General features: G+C 37.3%; 1 protein-coding gene across 2 annotated transcripts in view; it reads left to right on the top strand.

Annotated features, from left to right (window-relative positions):
* UBN2 (ubinuclein 2) overlaps positions 1-18,929 on the top strand; it is a 67,822-nt gene extending 48,893 nt beyond the window's left edge. For both annotated transcript variants that reach the window (XM_040643951.1, XM_040643950.1), the window contains exons 10-17: positions 443-556; positions 1,141-1,284; positions 2,025-2,075; positions 4,238-4,280; positions 7,844-9,394; positions 15,358-15,589; positions 16,033-16,122; positions 18,466-18,929. In XM_040643951.1, the coding sequence (XP_040499885.1) occupies positions 443-556; positions 1,141-1,284; positions 2,025-2,075; positions 4,238-4,280; positions 7,844-9,394; positions 15,358-15,589; positions 16,033-16,122; positions 18,466-18,515 (2,275 nt within the window). In that variant the 3' untranslated portion in view covers positions 18,516-18,929. The remainder of the gene's footprint in view (positions 1-442; positions 557-1,140; positions 1,285-2,024; positions 2,076-4,237; positions 4,281-7,843; positions 9,395-15,357; positions 15,590-16,032; positions 16,123-18,465) is intronic.
* The last annotated feature ends 359 nt before the right edge of the window (positions 18,930-19,288 follow it).

Genomic DNA, 19,288 nt, shown 5'->3' with positions numbered 1-19,288 from the left:
AGTATTCATAGCCTTATGTTACAATTTGAAGATCTTATTTACCAAACCAATTTATAGCGCATTTCAAAGTGTTATGTATAAAGGTAGAATTCCCATTTACTTTCCCTTTTGAGTTAACATTCAGTCAAGCAATTTAACAAGTGTCTCTGGAGCATATCATGGGCACTGTTGGGTTAAAACTCTGCTTCATGGGGCATCTGGGTCGCTCAGTCAGTTAAGGTACTGCCTTCGGCTCAGGTCATGATCCCAGGGTCCTGGGATCGAGTCCCGGGTCGGGCCCCTTGCTCAGCGGGGAGGCTACTTCTCCCCATGTCTGTTCTGCCTGCTGCTCCCCCTGCTTGTGTGCGCATGCTCTCTCTCTTTCTCTGACAAATAAATAAAATCTTTAAAAAACAAACAAACAAACAAAAACTCTGCTTCATGAAATCTTTTTCATTTTTAGGCTGCAAACAGATGAAGAACGAGAAAAAAATGGATCCGAGGAAGATGATGATGAGAAACCAGGGAAACGTGTCATAGGACCAAGAAAGAAATTCCACTGGAATGACACCATCAGGTAAAATTTAACCAAAGGCTTCACTTTTAACCAAATAGATAATGCAGAACTAAGGTTTCTAATAAAAAGAATATACAGTAAATGGAAGAGTAGATTGGAAGCAACCAAAGATTAGTATGTAGGAAAAATTCATTCAAAGGAATATTGATTTGATCCTGATATTCTTAGAGTGCTCTCACTTTTATTTTATATCCTACTTTTTATAAGCTGATCTTCTAATAAGTAAGTAAGTCATACTGGTTTCAGAAGGTGAAGTACTCCATATACTTGTGTAATCAGTCATCTTTTTTACCAGTATTTCTGTACCCTAAGTTGAAAGTTCGGCTATAGGACTATCCCTTTCAGTCTTTGGTGCCTAGATGAAAGGTATCAAAGGAAATTGTTTCATATTGGGGATTTGGCTGCCATGCAATGAGTGATGTGTGTTAGAAATGATTTATCTTCATGTCATCTTCTGAATTCTTAAGATAATCTTTATTATTGCTGTCAGATTTATGTGCTTTTAAAAAAATCTGTTTCAAGCTTAATTTTCCACAATTTTGCAGTCAGATTTATATATAAATATATATTTTTAATCTGTTTAGAACTTTGTTATGTAACCTTGTTGAGATCAAATTGGGATGCTATGAGTTAGAGCCAAATAAAAGCCAGTCCGCTGAGGATTATCTTAAATCCTTTATGGAGACAGAGGTGAAACCATTGTGGCCTAAGGGCTGGATGCAGGCAAGGTAAGAAATGTGACATCCTAGATTTTACTTTACTTTCTTATTATCGCTCTTATTAAAGATACATATATATATATACACACACACACACACCTATGACATTCATTTTGCTAAGAACCTAGTCATCTCAGATGATCTCTGCCTTGAAAACTTCAAGCACTTAAAAGACAAAGCAGTTAGTCACGTGGACATGGAGATACACAGATACACATAAAGGGTGTTTTTTGTTTTGTTTTGGTTTTTTTTTTGCCAACCAGTTTTTCTATTTTGCACCTGAATTCGCTCATAGAGAAATGGGAGGAGGAGAAGATGGTTGTGAACTTTGGGAGGGGAGCTTCACATGGGTATCGTGAAGATAAGGAACTGAATACAAAAGAGTGTAGAAAAAGAGATCCCAACCCTAGGTTCTGTTGAAAATAGTCAATGTAGAGTGGTATCTCAAAAATTAAGAGTAGCCCAGTTTAAAGTTTAAAGAGTTAAGAATGTTAAAATTAATAGACTTGGCTATCTCTGTCATCCTAAAGTGTTCTGTCTTAACACCTGTTGATCTGTTAAAGATTTAAATAAATAAATGTGCTGTGAAACTCGCCATAAAATAGATTATCGAATTTACTCTGTGCCATAGTAACTTTCATTTGATAAATAAGCAAGTAATAGACTGTTGAAAACCATGCAACTAAAACGAGAAAGTGGCTATCATTATCTGTTACACAAAAATAATCATGTCTTTTTAACTTTTGCAGAATGCTTTTTAAGGAAAGCCGGAGTGTACATAATCATCTTACTTCTGCTCCGTGAGTAAAACAGACTCTAGATTTCTTCATTTATTTTTGTTCACATTATGTGCTTTAGTAAACAAAAGTGCTATTTATTAAATGCTAGGTGAAATAGTACTTAAACATACATTTAGACAATCTCTCATTTTACTACTGCCTTTTAAAAAAAAATCATTTTTACTGTTTGTGTAGACCTGGGAACACATTTATCTGTTAAATAGTTCTCAGGCTAGTCTCCAAAAACCTGAATGTGTGCTGGCCTGAGATTTGGTAGTTAGGAGCCATGTAAGATGGTTTCCTTTGTCCCTGGGCCTTCTTCCCTCCAGTTCTTTGGTGTCCTTTTTCTTTCCCTCTTAGCGACCATCAGCGTAGCTAACCTATAGCCTTGTGCATTCCAAGATGGTTTCGTATACATACCTACCCTACCTTGTCTCACAGAGTGTTTTATTCCACAAAATTAACCTATTCTTCATTTCCTTCCCTTCTCTTCAAAATGGGGTATTCCTTAGTGATGTGATTACTAAAAAAAGGTCTCTTAACCTGATGGGCAGTAGTAAAATGCTGGGGTTTTTGTGGTTATATTTTTTGGGTGAATACTGGTCGACTTCAAGAATTTCATTTTCACCTACAACTTAGGGCTATTTCTCTGTAGCACAGAAGTATAGTAATAGTTAATAAAATATTAATTAGCAAGTTACTGAGAATTTATGGTTCACTGTAATTCAGTATTCTTAGAGATCTGGTTAACAACTGGGTAGCCTTACAAAACTCTCCGTCTTCTTGTATACAGTTATAATGGAAATTTGTACAACTCTTAGGAAGGATACTTTGTTAGTATACTGTCAGAGTTGCATTGAGCTGGTTGTGGTTTTCAGTTCTTGCTTTCTTGCTCTTGTTTATTGCTGGTGGTTTAGTTACCCTGGGACAGGCGATACATATGTATTGGTGCCAGTAATATTTCTGGCCTTTAATTTCCCCATAGTTATAAAATCACATATGTGTTACAATTCAGGTATAAATAATTCCTTTAAACCTAAAGTAGATGTTTACATAGGGAAGAGGTTCCCCAGGTGTTTTGTTTTTTTTTTTTTTAGTAGCTTTATGACTAACTTGTGTTTTGTATCAGAAAGTGGAGGGGTGCCTTCAGCTCAGGGCGTGATCCCGGGATCCTGGGATTGAGCCCCGCGTCAGACTCCTCTGCTGGGAGCCTGCTTCTTCCTCTCCCACTCCCCCTGCTTGTGTTCCCTCTCTCGCTGGCTGTCTCTCTCTCTCTGTCAAATAAATAAATAAAATCTTCAAAAAAAAAAAAGAAAAAAAAAAAAAGAAAGTGGAATCTGTGGATATGTGGGCCTGGACATCTTTTGCCCCAGTGGTTTTTATCCAAAAAATTTTGAAAATGACTGTTGCCTTAATGAAGTTGTAGATTGACAGTTTTAATCAAGATATTTGTTAATTTAATGGATGACATTTCAACTGAGTGAAGTAGAAATACTCACTGTGAGGAATTTTGGCTTGTTAACCCTTTAATTATTCAATAGACATTTGAGTACTTTTATTATGGAACCCATAAGATTTTTTTAGTCTTCAAACTTTTTCACACTGGTTCCGAAAGGTCTCAAGATTCCATAGCATTTTTCTTGCCTTTTTTCCTGTCATTTTGACATTTTTTATTTGAATTTTTATACTAAAATAGTTTTTTTTAAAAAACAAGGATTTGTTTTGTTTTTAAAAGGATATCTCATTTACAACTTGTTGGCAATGGTTCTCCTCAAATTATGGTTTGAGCTGAAAGTTTCTTGAGGTTCTGTTTTCTTATAAATAATTATAAATTCTTAGCAGTTCTTTGAAGTGAATCTCCTTAGGCAGCTTTGGTACCCTATCTTGAGGTTTGTTTTTTTTTTTTAAATTTTGAGTATTTACATTTAATTTTTTTAAAAACCTTTATCTACAGTTGATATTTCACTAATGGTTTGGCCTTTCTTCCTATTGATCGAAATTGGAGGAAATATTACTATATATTCACATATAAACTGAGCACTTACATGTAGTTCCTTCCTTCATAGAGTTTTCCAAATAGCGTAAGAAGTTACTTACCCATGTAATGACAAGATTATGTTATAATTTCCTAATGGCAACCTAACTGCTACTGAAATGTTCTCCTTTTGTATCTTTTGTCTTAGGGCAAAGAAAAAGGTGATTCCTGCACCTAAACCCAAAGTGAAGGTAAGTATTGAACCAAATCTTTAATTAGTCATAATTGGGGAATGTCGAAATACATTCTTAAGATGCAAAGGATATATTTATTTGGCATAGGTGGATAGGTACCATACTTTTAAGAAGAGTGTTTTTAAACTTTGTAAAAATCCTAGAACCAATGTATTTCAAAGAATTAAATTGTAAGATTTAACCTAATATAAGAAGTATTCTGTAAAATGGAACAAATATCCTTTAAAACATAGTTGAGATTGAGAAATCCCTAAAGCCCAAAACAAAGAAGCAGCTGCCAGAGTGTTAGTCTGTCACTGAAACTTTGGTTGCCTTTTGGTGCATTTGCTGATTTTCATCCATCACTTTATGGTTTATTTTTTAATTTCTTCTCAGACCACAGCATATAGGGGTTTCTTAGCCTTAAATAGGTTAGGAATTAGACTGAAACTCTGCATAAACCTGGGACTTTCAAAGGATAACATCTTTAGTAAAAGAAAGGACTAGAAAAGAAATCCACTCAGCAGCAGAAAGATTAAGAAACTTGGGTGTCTTGGCCTGAGTTCTAGATTAGGGGAAGGAAGTCCTTCCTGGGAATTTTCCCTGGTTTAGGAGTTTAATTTACACTGCCTATAAGATCTGGGAAATCCTTAAGCTTTGAAAATAACTTAAAGGTATTAGATTAGTTATTAACCCAGGGCAAATGGCAAATCAAATTCTTTCTGGAATAATGCAGTTTTATCCCAGGCCCCAAAGGCTTACCAGACATATACTGTATCAAACATGAGCTTAAAAATGTGAAAACACAGAATACGTAAGGAAATAAGTTACTATAAGTGAGAGTCAGCAGAAACATCCGACAGAATTGGGTCCCTGAGAAGGGCAAGTGATGGATTTATCGGGTTTAGAACATAAAGGAATTCAACTTGTTTAATATTTAAAGAAGGAGAAGAAGGGATAAAAAATACCAAAATAGACAAAGCAGAGTTGAAAAAGAACCACGTGTAACCTATAGAAGTGAAAATTGTAATTACTTGAAAGTAAAATTGTAAAGAAAGCCCACACCCTTTAGGTTTTAGACTTTCCCCATAGCCTTCATCTCTCTGAATAGATGAGTTTCTCGGTTTAAGAGACTATGGCCAGAAGGTCAGTATTTGTTACTCTGTGGCCTTCTTAACTTTAGGTATTAGACGCTCTTTGAATACAGGGTAAATAGTTCTCTTTTTCTTTCCTACGTCATTTGTCTTCTAATCCAGATAATATTGAGCCAGTATTTCATCACATCTGTTGAGTTCATGTTTTGCTTTGACACTTTTTTTAAACTCCTAATACTCGCCATAAAGTGTTGGTTAAATTTTGATACATTTATTCAAGCATATGATTAAATTTATCAGAATTCTAATAATGACAAGGATGGTATAGGGGAATTACCTATTTTGTTTTTGTCTTTGTGATTAAGTTACTGTTTCCTTTTCCCCAAATGGAAAAACTATATTGCTGATTTGTGTTTTTCCTACCCTACCACCCCTCAACTACCTAGTTATAAAGGTAATATAAGGAAGTACAGTAGAAAATGCAAATACGGAAAAGTAAGAAGGAGAAAAGTAAAAGTATCCAGGAAAAAAAGCTCTTCCTTTCTGGTACACACCCACCATCCCCTTCTTCTGGATCTCTGTCCTTACCACCGTTCCTTCAATCCATCCAAACAGCTGTTCATTTATTCAGATTGAAATAGCATTTTATAAATGGGATGACCTGCATTTTAGACTCAAATATATACCCTGGACAATTATCTCTGCTAGTATAAATTTATATAGTATTCTGATGGGTGGATTAACATCCTTCTAAAAGAAAAAATTAATTTAGGGGCACCTGGCTGGCTCAGTGAGAAGAGGATATGATTCTTGATCTCAGGGTTGTGAGTTCAAGCCCCACATTGGGCCTAGAACTTTAAATAAATAAATAAATAAATAGGTAAGTAAGTAAACAGTAAGTAAAAAATGAAACCAGTTTATTCTTTAAAAAAAAGTTGCTTTAAAAAGCAGTTTTATATTGGTAATGCTACCATTATTATTCCAATACATTCCCCCACCCTCAGTTTCTGTACTTTTTTTTATATAAAAATGGTATTTTCACTAATCATGCCAAAGCAAACGTGTCTCATCTGTATTACCCATTCATCTTAACAGACAATTTGACCTTAATGCAATTAAACTACAGAATTTTGAGAGGCAGTGGAGTTTTCAATCAGGGCTTTTAGAATAACAGCTTAGAAAAATTGCTGCGGGAGTTAGAGTTTAACAGCCTTCTTAACAGCTTCTTTACTGTAATACCTTAGAAGGTGATGGTAAAGACATTTCCTCTCCATTCTTTCCCCACTATGGTGAAGGTAAGTGCTGTGGTTGTAAATGATGTGTAATTCAAGACTTTGGGTTTAGGTTTATTTGGGTTTGTTTATAAGAAACTAATCAAAAAAACTTTGAAGTGCTTTTTATGTAATAGTTTAATTTCTTCTTAATCTTAAAAATGACATGAGTCAAATACTTTGTATTTCCCTTTTAAGGGAAACAGCTTTTTTTTTTTTTAAAGATATTTGTTTGTTTATTTGAGAGAGAGCACACACGATGGAGGGGAGGGGCAGAGAGAGGGAGAGCTCTGCTCTGAGCTCGGAGCCCCACGCAGGCCTGATCTCAGCACCCTGAGATCAGGACCTGAGCCGAAACCAAGAGTGGGAAGCCCAACCGGTACATTAGTCCCAGGCACCCTGAAACGGTTACTTTTTAATTCTTTTGCTTTCTGAATATTTTAAACTGTGTTCTAATTCTTTTTTCTCTCCCTTGAATTTTAAGAAACAATTTTTTTTAAAAGGCAGAATTCTCTTAGGTATTCAGAATTTTAATTCCCATAACCTTGTTTTCCTAGTGTACAGTGCCTTGCTCATAGTAGACATTTAGTAAATATTTGTTGAATAAATTACAAATGACCATAATGAATAGAAGACATAATTTAAGTATGCTTGGATTGAATTCCAGTTTGATGTACCACTCTATGTACATTTCTCTATGTACTGGCTATGGGTGGCTATAGGACAGGGCATACAGAGGCAGAAATACAAGGGAGCAGAAAAAGAGGGTCAGTATCCTAGCAAACCATACTACAGAAGAAGGGTAGAGTCTTAGGATAAAGGCACAATTTCTCCTAGGTACAGGGAAAATAAAAAGAGAATAGTCCCTGAACAGGTGGATTTGGAATAGTATCTGAAGATCTGATGCAGGTGGGTGGGTGAGGGAGGGTTTCACCAATAATGCGACTAGTAAATGAATGTTCCTTTGGCTTGCTCTTAAGTCTTCTTAGAAGAGCTTACTAAGGTATGGCAGCTGTGTGCAATGTATCAGATGCTTTGGCTTCTGAGGACAGTTCAGTCAAGAGCTCTATCTTCAGAACTATTTTGGTTTTTTCAGTCTAAAGATTTCCAGTAGAATTTTAATCATTGTGAGAAATTCTTAGTCCTTTAAAAACTAATACTCAGTAATTGTTTATTAATCCTTTAATTTGTTCCAATATAATGCTGTTTATGCTAGGAGTGTAGTCCCAAAAAGGACCAGAAAACCCCTGTATCCTTGGTGGCTTCAGCTGGCGGTCCCTCGACGAGCTCTAGCACATCTGCCGTGGCCTCGACCAGCTCTAGCTCTACGCCAGCCCAGGAGACGATCTGCCTTGACGACTCACTAGACGAAGACCTTTCTTTCCATCCACCGGCACTGGATCTTGTTTCTGAAGCTTTAGCTGTTATCAACAATGGGAACAAAGGCCCTCCAGCTGGCTCGCGGATAAGCATGCCAACTGCAAAACCTCGTCCGGGACTGAGAGAAGAAAAATTAGCAAGTATCATGAGTAAGTTGCCCCTGGCTGCTCCTAAAAAACTAGATTCTGCTCAGACTGCACATTCATCAAGTCTTATTGCTGGTCACACAGGGCCAGTACCAAAGAAACCCCAGGATTTAGCTCATACTGGCATCTCTTCAGGCCTTATTGCTGGTTCTTCAATTCAGAACCCTAAAGTTTCCTTGGAACCTTTGCCAGCCAGGCTGCTTCAACAAGGACTGCAGAGGTCAAGTCAGATTCATGCTTCTTCCTCTTCACAGACCCATGTGTCCTCTTCTTCCCAAGCCCAAGTTGCTGCCTCCTCTCATACTCTGGGAACACCAGAGGCCCAGGATGCTTCTTCGTTAACGCAAGTAACAAAGGTGCACCAGCATTCAGCTGTCCAACAAAACTATGTGTCTCCATTACAAGCAACCATTAGTAAATCACAGACCAACCCAGTGGTGAAATTAAGTAATAATCCCCAACTTGCCTGTTCATCCCCGCTTATTAAGACTTCGGATAAGCCAGTTATGTACCGCCTTCCCTTATCTACTCCCTCACCTGGAAATGGTTCTCAAGGGTCCCACCCCCTGGTTTCTAGGACAGTACCCAGCACCACTACCTCCAGTAACTATTTAGCCAAGGCTATGGTGTCACAGATGTCCACGCAGGGTTTCAAATCTCCCTTCTCAATGGCTGCATCCCCCAAACTTGCCGCATCTCCAAAACCTGCCACATCTCCTAAACCCTTGCCCTCACCTAAGCCTTCTGCCTCACCCAAGCCCTCTCTGTCAGCTAAGCCTTCAGTATCAACTAAACTTATTTCTAAATCCAACCCCACTCCCAAGCCTTCTGTACCCCCAAGCTCTTCCAGTCCAAATGCACTAGTAGCCCAGAGTAGCCACTCCAGCGGTAACAACCCAGTCCATAAACAGCCCAGTGGGATAAACCTCAGCCGACAGTCGCCTACCTTGAATTTGCTGCCCTCTAACCGCACTTCAGGCCTTCCATCCACAAAAAATCTTCAGGCCCCTTCAAAGCTCACAAATTCCTCATCCACTGGAACTGTTGGGAAGAATAGCTTGAGTGGAATTGCAGTGAATGTACCTGCCAGCAGAGGTAGCAACCTAAACTCAAGCGGAGCGAATAGGACTAGTCTCTCTGGGGGAACAGGAAGTGGAACACAGGGTGCTACTAAACCGTTGTCTACTCCACATAGACCATCCTCTGCCTCAGGGTCTTCAGTGGTAACAGCCAGTGTGCAGGTATGTATGTTATATACGTTCATGGGATAAAGTGTAAGATTGTGTGATCTTTCCTGTGAGTCCGTTAGATAACCACGTATATAGGTGGTTCATAATAGCTTATTACAGCTTATGGCCAAGGGATGTTCCTGATGTTGATATCACAGTGATGGGGATACTTGGTGGATGACATTTTTGTTGGGATGTGAATTTTTTTTTTTTTCCCGGTAAAGTAGCACATACGAACTTCTGCAATTTTTGAAAAACACATAATGCATATTTAAAATGATACGTTGTCAAAGTCCAGAACAAAGCAGTAACTTAAGAGTGTAACATACCCTCACTTGTCTCTTTTCTCCCTCTCTCTAGTCCCCTTTCTCCTGCCAACTTTTTGATTTTTTTTTATTTAATCAAGATTATACATTCATGGGGTTTTTTTTCCTTTAGCCATTTGTCTTTTCAAATAAAATTTTTATTTTGCATGAATTTTGTAGTTACTCATATATAATTCTCTATGTTATATTACTGTTGATAATCCTTTTATACCACCATTTCCCCATTTGTGAGTTTTTAATTTAAATTTATCTCAAAGTTAGTGGGTGTGCCTCACTCAGGGAGTCTTTTCAAGAAGACTAACACAAAACCTATTTTGCCTTAGCTCTGGCATACCAGATAGTTTCTGTCATGTCTCATTTAAAGTATATAGACTTCTTGGGTCACTGTCTCCCTTCCAATGTTATAAATACTGTTCCGCTGACCTTTGCTTAGTATTGAGGATTACAGGAAAGTCTGAGGCCATTCCAATATTTTGTTCCCTTGTTTGTGTTTTCTCTGCCTAAATGCTAGTAAGATTTTCTCTTTTTCCTTGAAATTGAAGTATTCTCAAATTATGGCTAGGTTTTATCTATAAGTTTATACCTGGTGGCTTTTTCAGCTCAAGAATATTTTGTTCTGGGATGCATTTCATTATCATTTCTGATCCATTTGGCCTGGGTTGAGAACTCTTTATCGCTCATATTTCATCTCTGTCCTTTCCATGTCATCTTCTCTGTCATTGTTTACATCTTTCTGCCATTCCTTGTATTCTGAGACTTGTCAGATTCGTCCTTCACATGACCAGTTTGATTTCTTTAAGATTGTTCTTCCCTGTCCCCCATTCCAAAAAGTAATACGTATTCACTGTAGGCAGTTACACAAAAAAGAAAACCCCCCCATCATCCCACCGCTGTTTATATTTTCCTGGTACTTTTTTGGATTCTTGTCAAGAAAATGGGTTTCACATAATATGCTGCTTCATAACAAGCTTTTAAAAAATATGTAACATTTTATGATGTGTTAGTTCTTAGGTTCCTAATGTTTTTTGAAAACATGACTTTTGTTGATTTGTGGAATTGTGTTGTCTCAGAAAGTATTCTTTTTACTGCTTCCTGTTGACGTGGAATAGGAACATCTAATGAAAGAATTTTTACCGTATGTTTGTAGATGTTTTCTGCTCTTCAGTACAAGCTAAGCATTGGTATTCATAAGCACATGAAACCCAGATCATCAGTCTGCCATTACTGTAGGCTTAGTAAGGATTCATTTATTCCAGAATTCTAATATAAAACAAGATTCAATTAACTGATGCTTTACTAGTTGAAATCTAGGACTCACTGATGTTTTATCTGTTTAATTTTACTTTTATCAGAAATAAAATGAAAAAACCCCCCACTGATTAGGGATTGTATGTTAAAATTTAAGTTATAACTAAGGTCTGGGAGTCGGTTCACATTCCTCTTTGTATTACCTTTATTAGAATGTTGACTGTGTTTGACCTAAATCTTCAATTTGCGTGAAGGAGAGAATTATAACAGAAATGCCAGTTCCCTGCCACATGGGTCCTCCTTCCTAGTATTAATTATTTTTAATTCTCATAGCTTTTTCTGTGTTTTTAAATATTAAGAATGGAAGACAATTTACTCATTTTACTATTATCTCTTAACTTCTTGTCATGATAAAGCTTTTAGCTGTGTTTATACCTTTGCCATTCTCCTGAAAGAGTAAAATTACAACTCTTGGTTAAATCCGTGACTATGTCAAATATTGTCTCTGTTGAACTAAATTGTAAACTAAGATTTCATTTGCTTTCTTATTTTAAGTTTTTGGCTTTTTTCCTGAAGAAAAATTGCCTTTTCCCCCCCTTCACTTTGAATTTAAGGTTAAATCTTTCTCTGTCCTTTGTCATCTCCAGAGTCTCTCAGTTCTGTCCCCGCCCTGCTGCCACCCCCCCACCCCTCCCCCATTTGATCATTTATCCCAGGAGAACCTAGATATTTAGCATACCAATTCATTTGTCAGCAGGGAAGCTGTATGGCAAAATTTGTGTTTCCAAAAAGTTAACTACTTCCTTCTGGTTTTCATCCTTTCAGAAATGACTTTATGATTTGAAGGCCTTATTGTTCCTGCCTTCAGATCTGATCCTTTTTGTTCTGTCTTATTGGTTTGACAGAAGAAAAGGTCAGTAATTGAATAAGGTTGTTTGTAACTTTGGGAGAACCTATGGTTTGACTTTTTTGTTTTTGTTTTTTTTTAACATAGCCTCTCATTGAAACCTCGTGGCCTCTAGATCCTGTCTCTCTAGCACTCTTAACACTAAAAGGAGATTCCCTATCTGTCCCTGCAAAACATTCAGCTCCTGTCTGAAAGACATCTTCAGCTATCTGTTCATTTGCGGAGTGAAAAGGACAGGTCCTGAGTTTAACAGAAATTAAAATCTTTCTGGGTTCAGATCATTCAGATTATTACTACTTTCTGTTTAATAACTTCCTGCCCAAGGCTTTCCTCTTCTTTCTTGCCTTTCAACTTACTCACGTTCTATGAATCCTGTGTTTGCCACTTTATAATTCCCAAAATAATTCACTTTTTAAGCAAATGTTTCTGAGGTGTTTAATATGTGCCAGGCACTCTTCTAGGTGCTGGGGAGAGAGGTAAACACCATATTCAAGGTCTCGCCCGTCATGGAGCATATATTCCAGGTAGAAAGATAAAACAAATTTTAAAAAATGTTGAGTGCTATGAAAAATTAAAACAATAATATGATAAAGTGTGATTGCTGCTAACATAGATAAGGGAGTTGGGGACAGCCTCTTTCAGGAGATAACATTTGAGCTGAAAATTGAATAAGCATGCTAGTCATTTGGAGATAGGAGGGAACAAACAGTCCAGGCTGGAGAGATGGAAGGTGTGAAGACACTGAGATAGGAAAGAGCCTGAGGTGTAGGTATGCATGGCTGGACTAGGGAGAGATGGATGGGTGATGAGGTCTGAAATCAACCATGCGATGAAGGACCTTGCAGGCCACGATAAGAACTTGGGGTTTTAATCTGTGTGCAGTGGGAAGCCATTGGAGGGTCTTCATTGACTTATATTTCAGAATATCCCTCTGGTTGTTGTAGAGAATGGGGGGTAGATGCACTCAGCAAAATAAAATGTGGTTTGAAAAATGATATCTCTCTATATATCTATATATTAGATATAGAATGCCCACCACAGGAAGAGCATGGTTTTCCTTCATATTTTCCCCGGGAAATGAAATATAAGGGTCGTGAAAGTATTTTTGATTATGGAGCATTCTCCTGAACTGTTGGTCTGTTTCAGTGTGACAGCTTCGCCTGTACATTTCCAAATGACATCAACAGTAGGATACCCGACTTTTGAAAGGTCTCCGTCTTCTAGGGAGAGAGAAACTTATAAATGCCGTGTAATATTTAGATAGTCTAATGTTCCATTTTAGTTTTATAAACAAAAGTGGATATGGAAGTTTTTTGAAAGTACAAAATGTTACACAGTTATGGCATGGTATCATTTTTTATCGCTCAGTTAATTTGGGAAGTTGCCCTAATTTACATTTTCCAGCTTTTTTAATACTTCAGTTAGCCTTCTCCAGAAAAGCTTGAGTTCTCCTTATTAGCAGTATTGAATGTTCTTCTCTAGGGGGCTCCACTTGGGACACATGGTCTTGGAGTGTGTGCCTCATATCATCTTGAGATTACAAGAGAACTATGATTTTTAAAAAACTCTTTTTAATTCTTAAATTGATGCAGGATCCCTTCTATCCAAATTGCTTCAAAGTGTCCTTATTTCTAACTTAGTAATTCTTTCCAGTGTATCCATTTTGTGTATCTTGGTTGGCCAGTAAGGGAAAGACTAGAAAGTAAGAAAAGTAGCCAAGTCCAAGCATAAAGTGATGAAGATTTGTACTTAAGTGTTGGAGAAAATGGTGATTTAAAAAAAGAAAGAAAGAAAAAGAATGGGTATGTTGACAGTGAGTTCATCTTGTCCGTTTTTTTATGATGCCTACAAACTAAGATTTCAAGCCCTGGTGTTGGGAAAGAATGAGACTATTAATGATAACAGTTGAGATATAGGGTGGGGTCACATGATTATAGGAGCTGCTGAGTTCATTTGTTGATGAGTGTTCCATATCCGAGTGCCATTGTTCCCTGATCTTTTAGATTTACTGGATTGAAACTGAGATGAGGATATATATTTGAGAGCTAACAAAGGAGATAAGGGAAGCCTATTGGAGGAGTGCAAAAACCCAGATTCAAAGCCTTCTGGAGGGTATTCTTCATTTTTGGTTTAGCAGTGGCATAGACTGTTAGGTGTAAGAAATGTATGTACTGTGGCGTATATGTGGGAAGATCACTTAAATTTTTCTCATATATTAACTAAGAAAATTATCAGCTCTTTATTAATAATGTTTACTGGAAGAGGAGTGAGCACACAAAATAAACCTGATAGTAGTTAACATTGATTACTCACTAAAAATATTCGAAGAATTCAATTTTCTTGAATAAATTTAGAACTGTAAAATTTTTGGCCAGGGAAACTTAGAATTGGTAAGAAAAGACTACAAAAGAAAATTCATAGTTGTACAAACTATCATAGGTAATATCCGATACTGAGACAATTTCATTGCAGTGTTCGTTGATAAGTACATGTAGAAAAGAAAGTCAAAATGGGAAAAGATCATTGCTGAATAGAAAATTGTTCAAAGAATAAAATTAGCTTAATGGTACTTCTCATACACATGGCATCAAAGCCCAGATAGAGGGGTGTTAAAACACCTTTTACTGTAAGGAGTCTTTAAGTTCAGAAAAGTAGTGAATATGGAAACCAGCTTCAGAGGTTAGGGAGAAACTAAATAATGTGGGGAATGGAGGGTGTCCTTTAGTAAATTTGATTAACAAAAGAATACAAATAAGTCAGGTTGTTTCTAGGGGTTGAGGAACAGCCAGGAATAACTATGGTTGTAACAAAAAAAAAAAGAAAAAAAAAATGAGGTCTCTGTATATGACAAGGCAAAGGAAACTTGGAAAAAGGTGTAATACTAGATATTTGTACCAGAAAGTTTGGCATAGGGGGATTCATGGCATAGATCAGATGGTTAGTTTTGGAGAAGAGGCAGGTAAAACTGATAAAGAAAGAGGAAGAACGTCCAGATGGCCTCATTTCTTTAAGGCGTTATGATGAAAGCAGAGGGTATTGTGTTATAGGCTCTGAGAGAGTCATCGTCTGGAACAGTAACCACATGGGTTGTATTAGGAAAGATGGTAAAACAAACAATGAAATTACCAAGCATTTTCAAAGACCAGATTGAAATTGTATGGAATTAATGACCAGTGGTTCAGATCAAGCGGCTAGGAGCAAAAGTGGAAAAGTGGAAGTCTGAGATGAGGAATGAATGAATGAGTGTTAATACAGGTGTTAAAATAAGGACTTTAACCCGGCAATGAAGAGCTGAGTAGACAATTAATTCCACAACCAATATGGGTAGCTCTTAGAAATATATTTTTCACCTCAGTCTTCATTTTCTGTCTCCTAACGTTTCTGCTAGAGTAGATATAGGACACAGTCTTGCGCCCGTGAGGATAGTAAATAAAATAAATCAATTCAGGGTAAAGATTTGATTTCTTATGTATTTTGACCCCTGGTTTCTGCAGTCCACAGCAGGAGCGTCATTATTGGCTAATGCCTCACCTCTGACTCTCATGACATCACCTTTGTCTGTAACAAATCAAAATGTGACTCCTTTTGGGATGCTGGGTGGCCTTGTTCCAGTGACCATGCCCTTCCAGTTTCCCTTGGAGCTACTTGGCTTTGGAACGGACACAGCTGGAGTGACAACCACCTCGGGATCTACCTCAGCCGCTTTCCACCATAGCCTAACTCAGAGTAAGTGGGGCTCTTTTAGTTACTTGGCTACCTGGTTTGACAGAACAGGAAGCCTCATGAATTTAGACTCATTGAGAGTAGTCCATTTGGAGTTAGTGAAGATAACAGAATTTTTTTGTTTTTTGAGAAATGCAGTTTATTTCATTCGATTATAAGTCAAATTATCGGAATCAGATTTTATTTGCAATTCTTACAGGAATCATCTATACCACATTGCTATCTTAATGAAAGTGATAATAAGAGGAAGTCGTATTTGCTGGGTTATTTGCATACACATACATTTATATATATAAATTTTTCAATGTATGTGCTCTAGTTTAAGAAGGACTCTGAAGTCAGGGGCTGTACTTACATTAGATAAATTAAACTATTTTCATTTTTTATCTAAGAGGGCTCAAATCTTAGGTTGAAGAAGATCACTGACAAGTCTGTTTTTCTCTCAGATTTACTAAAGGGTTTACAGCCAGGAGCTCAGCATGCAGCAACACTTTCCCACTCACCTCTGCCTACTCACTTACAGCAAACATTCAATGGTAAGAAAGCCACCTATTTTTTCACCTTTTAATATTTATGTAGATTTATAGATTGGATTGTAAATCTTTTCTGAAAACTGAATAGGATGACAAAGGTTGGAAAAAACAGATTTTCATATGACTGAATCCTCATTAGCAACAAACTCCTTATAAGAAAAAGGAAATAGGTATGAGACCTTTTGTTACATGTGAAAAAAAAAAAAAACCTTTTTTAAGACGTGTGTTTGTTATATTGAAATGATGACAAAGAAGAGGATTCATAAAACAGTGTACAAAAGTCATGTCCAGTGATTGTAATAGTTCCCATGTATTGAAGGTTTACTAAGTGTCAGGTAGTCTTGTGACTACTTACATGCATTAGCTAATTGAATCCTTGTAACAGGCCTATGAGTGAGCCAGTGACGGTCCCCATTTTTATACATCAGGAAACTGAATTGAAGGTAAGCGGCTTGCCCAAGATGAGAATCCTAGGAAGTGAGCTGAAATTCAAATTTGGGAAGTCTGACTTGATAGGCTGTATTCTTAACCATTAAACTTTTATGCCTTTTAGCAGTGATTCAGTCTATATGATCCAAATTATTGCATTAGATACTTGCAGGCCAGCTAGATCACCCTGAAATCTGAAATTAGATAGTGGACATTGGACATCACATATTGGCCTCCAGGTTCTTGCTTTTACCAGCAGTTGACCTTGGTGGACCGTCGATAGTATTCTTGAAGACCATGTTCAGGATCTTTTCAACAGAAATAACTGTTCAGCTGCCTTCTTAACCTTGGAGGTTGACTGGGACCTCACGGTTCTTTTTGGCCACTGCACTTAAAATGCTCTTTGAGCAAGTTTACAGTTGGCCACATGCAGAAATGGGAGCTGTGTGGCAATCTCAAGGCAGCAGGTGATAATTAATTCTGTAAAAGCCCTAAGTGGTAAGCTGCCCCAGACTCAGCCCTCGAAAGAATGACTAACTTTTATATAGTCATTTTATATATAATATAAACTTCTAAAAAGGCCTAAATAGTAAATACTTTCAGCCTTGCTGGTCATATAGTTTCTGTCGCAACTACACAACTCTGCCGTTATAGTGCGAAAACAGCCATAGACAAAAACATTAATGTAAGCGTGGCTGGGTTCCAATAAAACTTTTAGAAAGCAGTGGTGGGCCACATCTGGCCCCTGGGCCAAACCTTGGTCTAAAGAATCTCACAGTCCAGTTAATGTGAGTATTTTATTTTGCTAATTTACCAACACCTCTTTGAGCACTGTCCTACCTTGCCATTTTATGAATTTAATTACACCTCAGGTCAAATCATTGTTTCTACAAACACAAGTATATAATATCTCATTATAAATGGAAAAGCCAATTCCTTAGCTGTTGTCACCAAAATTATTTTACTAGTGTTCTATTTATACAGCTTTTGAAACAATTATCCTGTCTCATTGATCTATCTTTTCTTCAATAGGGGCAGTTTTTTATGTTTTATGGGAGTAGTTTAGATATCACATGACTGAAACCTAGCAATGTGACTTTCGTGGTCTCCTCCAGCCTTAGGATTGATCTTATAGTACAGTGATTTGTTCCTTTTCACCTGCGTGTTTCTACCATTCATGCCCTCCCCCGACTTCTTCTCTCAGGCCTAGGAGAAGGAGGCTTCATTGTCCTTGCTAAGGCAGTAACCTGTTAAACTTTCTCTACATTTTGTTAGCTCTCAAGCTCATTGTGTTCTATTCTTGCCCAGGTTAAATAGAGTAACCAACATTTTCCCAACAAAAGTTAAAAAGCCATATGTAAACCTAGAAACCATTGTTCCCAGGAGCAGACATTCCTTATCACTTAGAACTTTTTCCAGGTTAGGATCAAAACAAAGACTCAGATGGATTTTTCACTTAACCAGTGTGTCGCATTCATTTACCTGAATAATTGAGAATTCATTATCAAATGCCATGTTGTGGCAAGAAATTTAATTTCACTCGCAAGAAAATGGAATTGACTTGTCTTCTAAAGAAATCGAAAGATGTGGTAGTTTCCTTAAATGTGGGGATTATGTTTTTATATTCCTTTATAATCCTCACAGCATTTGACACAGTTGGCTCTGAAGTAGTATTTCAACGGAAAACCAATTGAACCACAATCACTTGAGATAAGAGGATCATTTTTGTTGAGTTAATTTATCTCCTTTATGTTTCTCAGCCTCTGTAACACTATACCATGTAAGATATTAAAGGTTATCTTTTTAGCGATGTCATTCACATGGAAATTAAAAGTTAATTGTTCTCTTTGGTTTTTTTTTTTTGGTTTTTTTTTTATAACATGCCAACCCATGCCAATAAAACACCTCTTTTCTCAGATGGAGGCCAAAGTAAAGGGGACACTAAATTACCACGGAAATCTCAGTGACTTCCCAGCAAGCAATGGAGATGAGACACTCAGCTGGCTGATGGAATCTACCTGATGGGAAAGTCCTCATGTGGTCATAGGGCTGCTGTTCTGTCGATGTTTACATTCTCTCGTCCCAAGCACTGTGGTGAGGAGGAAAAAAGAAAAGAGAACGTTACTTGAGTAAAGCCAGGTGCAGGAGGAAGAAATGCTTTCGTGCAAAGTTAGTGACCTTTGGTCTCCTCTAAAAGACAAAGTTACCATATTAACTGACTTGAAAGAGACTCAGTTGTCAAACCCACAGAAGTACAAATTTGATTTTTCCCTGGGGGAGGAAGAAGGAATCTGAGGATTTGGGTATACTCCATCCATCCTGGGGGTTGGATCTGAACACTTGTAGACATAATTGCGTAATAAAAGGCAATATATCTGGAATTAGGCCAGTTTGTCAGGAGTAACAATCATGTCTATTTGAGTGGACTATGCAGCAAATTCGCCACACAAATTAATAACCCTGTGTCTGATACAGACGGTAGCCAAGTAAATACCCTCACAAATCCTGAACAAACTTGAATCTTCTCCAGTGTGTAGCAACTCCCCGTGTAAATCAGTGGACTAAAGATGCTTCAGGAAAGTTATTTTAGCACAGTGATATATATTATTAAATCATCGAGATTTTTAAAAGTCAAGAAATTGAGCCTGTTGCTCTTAACAGACGAAACTTAGATGTCCCCTTTTTGTAAAAGGGTCAATTAAATCTTCCATTCAGAAGCAGGTACTTAACTCTTCTTCAG

This window comes from Ursus maritimus, unplaced genomic scaffold (assembly GCF_017311325.1).
Source record: "Ursus maritimus isolate PB19 unplaced genomic scaffold, ASM1731132v1 scaffold_3, whole genome shotgun sequence".
NCBI lineage: Eukaryota > Metazoa > Chordata > Mammalia > Carnivora > Ursidae > Ursus > Ursus maritimus.
The sequence above is the reverse complement of the archived record's forward strand: the minus strand, read 5'-3'. Positions and strand labels throughout refer to the sequence as shown.